This window comes from Heptranchias perlo, chromosome 28 (genome assembly GCF_035084215.1).
Source record: "Heptranchias perlo isolate sHepPer1 chromosome 28, sHepPer1.hap1, whole genome shotgun sequence".
Lineage (NCBI taxonomy): Eukaryota > Metazoa > Chordata > Chondrichthyes > Hexanchiformes > Hexanchidae > Heptranchias > Heptranchias perlo.
Genome location: NC_090352.1, coordinates 8,487,535 through 8,499,863, shown reverse-complemented (window position 1 = coordinate 8,499,863; position 12,329 = coordinate 8,487,535). Strand labels below are relative to the sequence as shown.

The window sequence follows — 12,329 nt, the reverse complement described above, 5'->3', positions numbered from 1 at the left end:
CAGCATGTACGTACCCAAATGTGCTAAAATGCAAATTTCCTCAATCTTTTCAGCCCAATAATGGCATAAATAAGTGCTGAAAACAATGAGGAAATTCAGAGCCTAAATGTTTAATCATACCCTGAGCTGTGTTTCAAAAGTTTGATGTTTATAAAGTTTCTCATGCTTTTATTAAAAGCAGGGATTGTATGTATCTTCAAACTTTTGTTTTAATTTTTAAGTTTGGACAGTTTTTTTGCATTTTCTTGGCTCTATTGTCCCATTCAAGCTGAGGAGGATGTGAGTGTTTTTACTGCAAACTTCTCTACGGCCATTTGCATCACTGCTCCACGTTGTCCAACAGGAAGTGAGCTTCCTGGGGGAGGAATAGGTCTCTAATTCAAGGTCGAGTGTTCAGCCACAGTGATTAATCTGATTAACAGTTGAGCCTGAGGTTCAGCTGGTATTTTGACACTGAATTCAGCAATGGCAAGGCTCCTATAATTCTCTCAGTTGATATTTCACAGTATCCTTAAATATTTGACCATTTTAAATCAGCCCTCTTGTCCATGGGTTTGTGGCCTTTACATTCCAGAATCTCACTGTTCTGGTGCTGCGGCAGTATTTGGAGTTAAAGGCACTGGGCAGCTGGAGCCAAGTTCAGTTGACGCATTTCTTTTTTTTTCTTAGAAGTTTCAACTTCAGTTGTGTTTTGGGATTTCTACCTTTGGATGTGATGAGGCACCGAGTTTCCTGCAAGTGGAATACCTAAAGGTTAAGATTCTGATTGGTGAGCTATTTAACTGATGTAGCTCACCTCCATTTTCATTCATTTCTCATCAACAGTAGTGATGCGCAGACATTATAATTATGGGATGGTGCATTGCTACACCAGCAATGATGAAATAGTGATTGATGGCCATAGTTCTCAGTGCAACAATCTTGTCGGAACTTGCAGCAGACTTAGCTCTCTCCTAAATGTAAGCAAAAAAAAAACCCGCAAAAGGGCATCTGCTCAGCCGTACTCACGAACAATACACTAGTGAAAGGCAGAGAGACAGACCCTGAACAATGGGAGAGTAAAATAACTTACAAAAGGGAAATAATTGGTTTATTCAAAAAAGGTTAAGATCTTTCCCTCCCGTTCCATTCGTAGGACTCTCTGGGTCATGCAGTCCCTGAACTAGAGCTGACCTGCCTCCCCAATCTCTATTCAAGCCTTTCTAATTGGAGGTGCATTAGCATGAGACAGGGTGAATCCACTTCTGATTTCCCTTCATAGCTAGAGTCTGGTTGATCTCCAGCTAATGGCTCCTCATGGTAGGGGCCTGAAGCTGTGTCCTACTACTCCAAGGTACATTCAGTGAGGCTCCAGGTCACTGTGCGTACTGTCCAAAATGTAGCAATTAGAACAGGTGGAAGAGCTTTAAATTTAAAGTAAAACTTTATTCAAGTATAATTGAGATGTCTGAAGTACAGCATGTTTTGTGCAGCTACAAATTTAAAATAAGGATCAGCGGTACAAGGATTAAGAACCAACCAGCAGAACGTTATTTACAAGTGGTATAATGCCTACAAAACATCAACTGAGAAATTACTCAAATCTTTACAAAATTCTGCATTTATTTTCTATTAACAAGGAGAACACCAGGAACAAAAATCACCACCTGAATTATTAGGCATCTCACATGAACTTGTGTGGTCCTCACTAAGTATTTTGGTCAATAAATATGTGTATGACACGTATACCCAACAACGAAACTCAAGTCTTGGGAGCATGAGGATCCCTTCAGCAGTCCCCTGCTTTTGCTCTCACTCATTGTTTGAGGATCCTGAATGTACTTGGTCAATATTGCTACACATTAAAATTGGCACAAGCCTCCAATTTGCTGACTGTTAGCCAGTTCATACAGTGCTGCCAAAACAAAGTGTGGTGTAACAACATTAAAGCCAATCGTGAACATGGGAAAACAGGTTTGAACAAAATTAAGAGTCAAATATTCCCCCTGCAGCATCAGTGACATAATATAGAGGAGGAGGAGATTACAAGGGTGATGGAGTTGCAAAACTCACCCGTGGCCTATTCCATCATCAGGTTTCACATGAGTACAGGGTTACATTAATTCTTCGACAAACCTAGCCGATAGTGTCTGATTCAGTTCAAATATTGTGAACAGGAAAATTCTCCATATTTGGGCTAAATTTAGAACAGAATTGCACCACAATCCACAGGCTCAAACCACGCAGAAGTGAGTTCAACTTCAGATTTGCTCAGTGTATAAAGGAGCAATCTGAGCTGGAACTGCGTTTACATATTGCGCAATATACTATGCCAGAGACACGAATCCTAACCAGCAAGGAAACTGTGGAAGGGACAGGTTAAAATCAGAACGTGCACCATGGGCCAGTCCAATAAGCTGGAGACACTTTCCCAGTCTCTTAAAGTAGCAAACAGTTAAACCTTAATTTACATTTAATTAATTTAATTTAAACCTATTTGTTCTGATGTTTTGAGACTGGCCAAAAGACTATTAGGGTTTAGACAGCAGATCTTCAGGTAATCAACACAATGACATTTTAAGCAGTTATCCTGCAGGTTACAGTATATGATATTCCAACATGTGCATACAGTGTGTACTCTGCACCTAATAAATATTCCACCCAGCCACAAACAGCAGAAATTGGCAATAGGAGATGGGCTCACACCACTGGGGATGGGGGTGGCCTCTCCTGTTTCAGGTTTTCTTAAAACACTCTACTCATTAAGAAGAGACCAAAAGAGGGGGAAAAAAGAAGGAAGTCAGCCCATCGGGGAAGGTGACAATTAGGGTAATGGCTTTAGTGGTTACTGTAGATATGATGCTTGTTCATCAGATTCTAAGACAGCTACAGTACTTGAACTGTTACAATTTCTTTGAACGGAAGTTCCACACAAAGATGGCATTTTGGAAACTCCTCAGGAAACTGCTGTAAAGACTAATAAATTTCACCCTGCCACATCTTGGATTCTTCCAGACACACCATTTTGTTTTGCAATCTGTAAACATGCACTTTCTTCCTTTTACACAAATTGCCGTTAATAATCGCCGTCAACATTTAGACACAATAACACATTTGTTAAAAAAAAACTTGAAATAACGTCCCAAAAGCGAGGATTAAATGCCACGACACAAGTTTTAAGCAAATGCAGTGGGGCTACTCTGAAAATTCAATAAATGCTGTGGCCACTAAACAAAGGCATCTGAATGTTTGTGGCCAGACCAATACAAGAGGAGGGAAGTTCGGAGGTGAAGGGCACAGGAACTGAAGCACGCAGATTTTTTAAAAATACCATTTCTGGATTCGATGCAGAATGATTTTGGGTGCACATCGGGACGAGTGTTGGAGAATAATTAGACTCAGATCCCAATCTGATTCCTGAGCTCACTGCGGCCAAGTGGTGAGAAATCATGTCTTGGTGTTTGGGCTTCACATTAGGTGGAGTACAGCTTGAGTCTAGTGAGGAGCCAGGCTTTAAGAGCTGAGCTGGAGACTGTAACCTTAGCTTCCAGTCTTTTAACTGGTGGGAAAGTAACAAATGCTGCTCCCCTCCCCCCACCTAATATAGAAATACAGGTGCTGGAGGAGCAGAGCTGAGCACATGTGCAGACTTCACTCTTGGTGGACAGGGTACACTATCAGCCCATGGTATAACTCCCATTTTCCCAGCTGTGCTTCACCCTCTGCAACTATTAGTCTCAGATCAGAGCTGTAAATACAACTTTAAAAGTGCGTTTTAAAAACAGGAATAGTTTCTACTACTCAAAAGTAGCTAAGGATTCAGACACGAATTGGAAAGACCATTTTTCTTGGACAGTATTGACATTCAGATCACCAACAGGCTCCACTGTAGCAGGTCCAAATGGCTGCATTTAGAGAGGAACGTATAGTTTAGTGCATTCCCATGACATTCCTCTGCTTGTTTTATTTTTAACGCAGCTGTTAACCTGTCTATATTAAATGGGTTAATGTCCCTGCTAAAATAGACAGAGGAACATCATGTGGACTCAAAGTGTTTGTCCATTAATATCAGCAAGTCAGTTTTAGGTTTGTATAACACACAAGCTATAAGCATTATGGGTACAAGCTTTAGTTCTACGGAAAGCAAGCAGCAGCCAGTTTGACTCGGACACTAATTTAAAAAGGAATATCCCTTCATAAATGGGGCCACAAGATACAGAAGGCAATATTCTAGTGAGCAAGCATAACTCAACAGTACCATCTTTAGTTTACCAAATACAATATTTGGAGGGATTCTTTAAAAATAAACTAAACAGGGCACAGCAACTTCATTTTTACAGCACTTCTAATGCAGAAAATGTCCCAATGTACTTTACAGAGGGGAAACGCACTTCAAATGATGTCAGTCAGCAGGTTTGGCAGTGGCAGTGAAAGTGGCACGGGAAGAGGGGGTAGTAGATTGCTGAATTTCACTATGCCAGGTTTATGTTGGGGGTGAATTTTCTCCATGTGACATTAATAGCTCCTTTTATTCATGTCCTTTGAAAGCTACAGGAAGTATAAAATGTTTCCTTTTGTAGGACAGCTATACACAGACATCAGTCAGTGCCCCCAGTGGATGAAGAAATCTAATATGGATAAATTTGAAATGGTCAGAGATGGATTTGAAGTGTCATTAGATGGCCTGTCTTCAGGGAAGGGCATCTCCCCATTAATGGCAAGTAATTAAGTGTATTATAAAGTCAGCAAAAACAGCAGCAAACATGGTGGAACGTTAGTAAGAGGTCTGGGTTTCAGCAGGTTATCTTCACAAGGCCGGAGTTCCAATTTTGTAGGCCAAGAACCCTCCCCACCAAGAGAAAAGTTATTCAAACTCCTTATACAACACGTTATCTGAATTTGCCTCATTTAACCTACTATTTACCATCAATGTGCCTTTAAAAAACAATGGTTAATATGGTTCAAGGAACACCGTTGAAATCTACTCACTAAATATGGGCGTCAGTAAAGCATTTAATTCTTTACTGCTTTGCAGACATTTTAAAATGATCCCCAAAACAGGTTTAAAATGAACAAATTTGAGACCCCAGGGTGGGCAGATAGTGGTTCTGAATGTTGGTGGAACACTTGGCTCACAAGCAGAGCGTCCCCAGTTCGGAGTGGGCTAGTTAGCCACTTCTTAGCTAAACTTACAGGAGATCCATCATGCCATAGTGGAGCACACCATCTCAAAGCTGTAATGCCCTGCAGTGCACAAGGAAACTCCACAGCCAACACTGCCAGGAGTGTGGACATATACGAAGCAGTGGGGGGAGATTGGGGGTGGGAGGGGAAGGAGTGAGTAAGAGGATAAAAGGTAATACAAAACAATATATTTTTAAAAATTAAAATTTAGGCCATTCTAATTTCATTACAAACAATGCCAAAATGCTTTACTCAGTGAAATTACACCGTTGGTGGCAGAATTCAGAACACACTGTCGTTTAGTTTCTTGGGAACAGCTTTAAACATAATTATATTACACTAGTAGAAATTCCTAAAAGAAATTGACACCCAAGTGTGTGAATGAGTGAGCATATGATGCAAAGAAAGAAAACTCTCCCTTAAAGCCACCAGTCCAGAGATGGTCTTTAATAACCAAGGTGAATTGTATTCCATTGAATAGGCACGGGTGATATGGGGAAAGGAGGGGCGAGAGAGGGGCACAGAGACCTGCCTTGTTGATCTTTGCTACCATTATCTGCTCTTGTACTCTTTACCACAGGTAGTGATCCCTGTCATAGTCAAACAATCCCATTCGTTCTATTCCCATTTCCCACTATAAACAATGATGAAACAAAGACTGAATATTAAGAGGGCGATCCACTTTGCTTTCCTGCCACTATGAATTGTTCTGGAGTCAAGAGCAAACATACAAGTGTACGGCAAAAAAGTCTTCAATTAGAGATAAAAGTGAGAGCTAGATGGCAGCCATGTTATTTTGACATTACTACCAATTTTATCTCCCTCCCAATTGTAAGGACGTCCTTATCTAAGGAGTGGTCTCCCTTTGCAATGAAGCTCTGTAGCATGAATGGGAGATGCAATCCAGATTTCTTAACATGCTGGGAGGAACGGATAATCTTAGATGTTATTAAAAGTGGAGTACAAGTACAAAATTAGAGGACACAAATGCAAGTTATTCACTCCCACTTTACTCCACCTCCCCAAGAGATGCGGAAAAGACTCCCAAATAAACACTAATACTGCGTCAACCAACACCTTGAAGGCTGCTTTTACATTTAGTGCTTTGTAGCTTGGGTTGTGGGAGCCCACCGTACGTACATTTCTGTGCGCCTACCATTCTGCTGCTGCAATGAAGGGTGAAAACAGAGGAAACATAGGGAGCCGGCGGATGGACATCGGGTCTCTTGTGACCCAACTACAGGAGCTGAACTACCGCTGGCACTTTAGAAATGTCACAGCTAGGAAGGAAGGAAACAGTCAGCGACAAAGGGTGAATGAATATTGTGTGAGATGTTTGGCAGGAGAGGGTTTGACTCCCCCAGGTTTATGCTTTATCAATTTACTAATATCTGGGGAGGGCTTTATGGCAGTAAAGTGGACATTTTTAGATTAACATGTTACAGGAGTGAATATCTGACCAAAGCAGCAGAGCTACTGAAAGGTGACTGTGCAGAATTTTGCCCCACTCTCCTCCAACCAGCATCACTAACACAGCTCATACACTTCACTCTCCATTTTAAAGCACATTAGTGACATCTAGTGGTAGAACATTCGAATGGATGATTTTTTTAAAAACATGTGCAAGGACTGCTGGCAGGTCTAAATAAACTGGCGGGCTTTTAAAAAAAATAAAAAACCTACCAATGTTTTATGTTTAAAAACATCAGGCTCCTGCTGGCTAAAGAATATAAGCCCAATCGTGGCTTAATATCTGCAAATGGAAGATAAAATAAAAGCTTAAATTTGAGCAAAAAAACAAACTGAATTTACCCGTGCACTCACCCAGTCTGATGAGCACTGACCGCAGTCAAACAATGCATCTTATATTAAAAGGTGCAGTGGCTGTGGACCCCAACAGCTAGTATGATTCGACCTCCCACTTTATTAGCATGCCCCATCTTGGACTGAGTCACATTGGCAAGTGGTATCGTAGCATTTTCAGTGTCCAAAAGCAAGTGGCAAATCATAGGTAGATGAATCATTGAGACACCGAGAATCAGATCATACTGAACGACACAAATTAGATCTTTACTGCACAAAACCCAAGTGGGGATTCAAAAGATAAAAGCAGTATATAAATTAACAACTATTTCAGACAGCCCACATTTCTATAGTTTACTGGCTAAATCATTTTCTCAATTTTTCACATGCTGTTTCCATAGAAAAAATATTCATGACGCAGCCCTGACTGATTTATTTGATTAAAGAGATTTAAGAACAGAGCAACCTGTTTTTGGGGTTGAAATATTTTTGAAAGGCAATATTCACCTTTGACAAACTAAGTTGCTTTCGTTTGAAATGAAATACTCAAAGGTTTGTGACCTAGAAAGGAAAGCTGGCAACATTAGCAGACATTCCCATGTCAGGTTAAAGCCTGCGATAAAACAACGGACAGAGCAATGTCATACAAATGTGTTAAATATTGGCAATTAATTTGGCAGCTGCCATTTCTAGGCTTGCGTATTAGAGCTCTGCTTTGGGCCAGCAAACCGATCCACATCCTAAAGGTCAAATGACCAGAGGTTTTGTGCTTTGTAACTCAAACTGAATTAAAGCTCTGTTCCTGTCTGATTATCCATCAATGGACAGAACAGATGTTCCTCCAGCCAAACAACACAACATTATAGCCAATTATAGACATCAGTTCAGCTGAGACACCCAGAACAGTTGACTCCTCTCAATACTAATACCAGTACATTAAATCCAGTGACATGTTGCTCCCTCTTGTTGAAATGATCAGTGGGGTAGCTTTGGAAAAAAAATTATTATTTAGATGCTGTCTGTTTTTAGCAGATATTTACTGAATTTAAAGCAACCCTTTTTCAGTTCAGTGACCCTCTGAATGCCCTCCCAGTATTTAAAGAAATACTCCAAACCCATGACAAACCCTTTTCCCCGAGGTTCAAAGTGGAAAAAGACAAAAAGGTACTAAAAATGGCAGCTCAGTATGATTGCAAACATGCATGGAATTTAAAAAGGAAAAAAAACACAGGATTTAAGCACTTATTAAAAAAAAAGTGATTCACTTTCCTTAAAAGATACAAACTTACCATTTAAAAAATATGTATTTTTAAAGTTATATATCCTCTATTGCCTGATTTAGATTTTTTTTTGTTTAATTGACATTTTTAAAACTCTTACAGATTAGCATGACGAGGGGGGATTTGGTTCCTGTTACCTGCATTATCCTGGAGTATTTTTAATAGAATGTTAATGGTATAACAAAAGAAAAAACTGGAAAATTTAGTCAGAGTCAATGTTATATTGGGTATGAAAGTCGCAGACCAGAGGAAATTTGCACAGAGAACTATGTAACCCTGTTTAATGTAAAACCCTTTATGAAACCGGTGTCAAAAGTGCTTTCATACTAGTTTCACATAAGTAAGCTTCCTTGCACCATTGGATAAGAGTGTAAACAAATGCACCAATGTGTATGCATGTAAAATTTATTTTATACACACAATTTGATTTCACTGAGTGCACACATGTAAATGATAATCCACACTGAGCCAGTCCATACTATGAACCATAGAGCAGCACAGTGCCATCTAAACCAAAAGACAATCAGGTCAGGTGGTCAGAATTACAGGAAAACAGTTTTGCTGATATGAAAAAATAAGTCCATTGTAAAACCTGGATGAAAAAAACGTCATCTATGGACCTTTGAGAAGCATGTGTGTCAGGTGTTCTTGCCAAGAAAAAACAACCGTAAACAGCTGGCTGATCAGCTTGAACATTCAGATGTTCATGTATGGAGCATGGCCTACTGTGCAATGAGTTTGTGAGCCTGCAATGCACAGAAAGGGGGAAATCCTGCACTGGTTTAAAAAACAATTTTTTGTACATCAGACCAAGAAATCTAAAATTTCTCCAGAATATCCCACTGTTTTCACCGCTCTTTCCCGACAATTTTGTCTTTGGATCAAACCAAGCAGTCAAAAGTTTTGCTTTTAGGTATAAATTTAATGACACACCCCCTTTATATTTTAATTTATTTCAACCCCACTGGAATGCTTACCCATTGCTTACACAAAGCAGCGGGTGCTTCAGTGTAATGCACAAACCTTTACAACTGCTGCTATCTTGAACTGGTACAAGCACAAGTTCCATCTACATTCGAAGGGGTGAAGGTCTGGTAGAAATTTAGTGCATTCTCATACAATGAATCCATTTCCTTTGTTTAGATGAAATATACAGACCAGGTATTGTGTTTTATCCATAGGTAGCATGCTGTGGCCAGGACTTGGAATACCTTGCTGCTAATATTTGGAGGGGGGAAGCAGGGCACAGTAGAAGGCAAGCATCAAGTTTACATTGCTTTTGAAGCCAGACATCAATAAGCGAGGCTGTAAGGAAAGTTCTCCATTTATCAGACATCTATTCACTCTCTCTAACAGTGCTCAGACTAAAGACTGAAGCTTAAAGATGGGTGTAATATGTGTTGGTATAATCAAATTCATAGAATGCATTGTATTGGGCCAGATTTTCCACCAATTGGTAATGCATGGTAAAAAATCTAGCCTTACATTAGCATGCCAAATTATAAAAAACACAGAACCTGAGAATCGCTGTTCTAAGGATGGAAACTCCTACAAGTCAGATAATGTAATAAAGTGAGTGCAGCAAACATTCTGAACCCCAAATCTCTACCTGGGGCAGTCGAAAAATAAATGAGGATGGGTATTCTTAGCCTGTTGAGCTAAGGTAAAGGCTTCTCACCCTCAAGGTGAGAACAAACTAATTCACTCGTATAACCATCTATGGTAGTTAGCATATTTACCAGCAAAATTCACATCCAATGTTAATACAAGGCCACACCAGTAAAACAGGATTTACTCAGTACATGGGGTTAGGAAACATGTAAGCAAAATAAAACCAGAATTTATATCAACAGTTTTTTGAAATGTGATTTTTCTAGTGTTCCTTTTGTGGTAACACCTCAAAATATTCATAACATTGTTATTTAGTTAAAAGTGTTTGGCAGCATACTTAGAAAAAAATAATTTCTGCTGTTATCTACAGGCTGGATGGTACAGATCCAATTTAAAATCTCCCATATTTAGTGAACCAGTAATGGTTACAGTACAATAGAAACAAACAGTGCGAACCTTTTTGGCACGGGGCGAGTTAGGGTGGGCACGGTTATTTACAATTAAAGTTAATTATTATTAAAACACAGTGCCTTACCCAAAACAGATTCATTAAAAAAGGCCTCGCCAGTGCAAAAACAAAATAAGACAATGAACCTGGTTAGAATTCCCAGTATTGCTGTTCCCTGGCAGGAACTCTGGTGATGGAACATTACGAGCTGGTACAATAGGAGACAAAAGTCCTCCCTGTTTGTTTAGCTAACAGTCTAAAACAATTATCCTGCTTCCATTTTCTTGGTCATGTTTAAAGGGGACAGAATGAACGACTAATAGTGAAGTTACTCCTTTCACAGACTATGCATTTTCTGTAAATGCAATCACTGCACATTTCCCATTTCTCTGATTAAAGCACTATATGCTCACTTAATTAGGCTATTTGGATTGCCATTGCGCATTTTTAAATACTACAAAATATGAGCAAAATCATATCATTGCAGATCACTATTAACTAAAGCACACAATTTTGTAATAAAATGTCAGAGGCAACAATATGTGTTCTATGAGGACTGTTGAACTTTACAGCACATCCTTTACCCACAATTCTGAGCGGGACTAGGGCGTCATAGCAACCAATGTGACCTAAATAAATGAGCAGGCTGTTTTGACCAAAGGAACGAGAGGTCACTGAGAAAAAAATCTTTGCAGGAATGAACGGGAAAGACATTCTTTCAATGATAGGAATGATTTCACCAGTGAGGTTTTGCAAACTGACTGAACTCATTTTTCAGTATTAAAATAATGTGCTGATTCACTCACAACCTATTCATCATAGGTTAAAAATGCAATGCAGCAAAACTGAATGTCTACTGAAACATTGTACATTTTTACAGAAGAAAAGTGTTCTTAAAAAGTACTGTACTTGTATTAGAAGTACTGGATCTTACATTGGACTGTAATCAAATTTAGACTTAGACAAAGAAAATGGCTATTGTCTTTTCCAAGATTAAATTGCAGCCAATCTTTAAGCTTTCTTGAGTTTTTTCAAACATGCATAATATCAGATGTGATATGTATGTCTCCATGTTCTGTGTAGTTTTAAATATTCCCTAAATCTACAGTATTACCCTTTTGTCTTTTAGGGGGCAAAGGAGAAAGAGGAGGGGATTTACTACCAGACCATAATGCTTAGAACCCTGTATTTGCAATACAAAAACATTTTTGTCCAAAACCATGCTTCATCTTCTAGGCCAAGACAATTACACCAGTAATTTCCCTCCAAAACTATACAGCAGTCACTGGATCACTGACTTTACCGGCAGTGAAAGACATGATCGCCATGACGACTCCAGACTGTCACGACATGGCCCCCACACACAGACCCCAAGCAGCGAGCGGAGACAATTCTCCGATATGTTGCATCTGCGCCGTCTCCGTCAGGACTCAGAGGAACATTCTGGCAAGGCTTATGGGCGTCCGTGAGGCTACTTTGTCAATTGTAAACTGCTTCTCTTTAACAGTTTGTCTTCAGAGAGTTCAAAGGGGACGACAGCTGCCAGCCCTTCTACAAACTGCTGACAGGCATTGGGAGAAATCAGTTTGCAATTTCGAAGGTCGATTCGAGTAAGGTTTGGGCAGTGTTTAAGCAGCAATAGGCACTGATCCGTTATTCGATGACAACCTGAAAGAAGCAAGTTAAAAGAAATGAGGCATTAACAAGTCATTGAGGAATGCTATTAATATAGGCATTTTCAGCAAACTACAGCTCTTGTTATTGTTACCCTGGGTTTTAGGAGAGCAATGTCAAGCTGACTTGTGTGATGCTCTCCCTCATTAATATACCATCTGCTCTCCTGTAGGTCCATTGGAGGCCGATCGGGAAAAGAGGGACCAGGTCGTACATCCCATGACGGACGCACGCACGCACATACATACATACATACAAGTGAATATATCACAGAGCATCCCAACTCCTCAAGAACATCATGAACCTGCCCTGGTACAAAAAAAACACAAAAGCTAATTAAGAAGCAAGAA

General features: G+C 39.7%; 1 protein-coding gene across 2 annotated transcripts in view; it reads right to left on the bottom strand.

Moving 5' to 3' along the window:
- Positions 1–1,404: 1,404 nt before the first annotated feature.
- LOC137344824 (lysine-specific demethylase 2B-like) overlaps positions 1,405–12,329 on the bottom strand; it is a 148,682-nt gene continuing 137,757 nt past the window's right edge. For both annotated transcript variants that reach the window (XM_068008001.1, XM_068008002.1), the window contains exon 11: positions 1,405–11,973. In XM_068008001.1, coding sequence (XP_067864102.1) covers positions 11,777–11,973 — 197 coding nt within the window. In that variant the 3' untranslated portion in view covers positions 1,405–11,776. The remainder of the gene's footprint in view (positions 11,974–12,329) is intronic.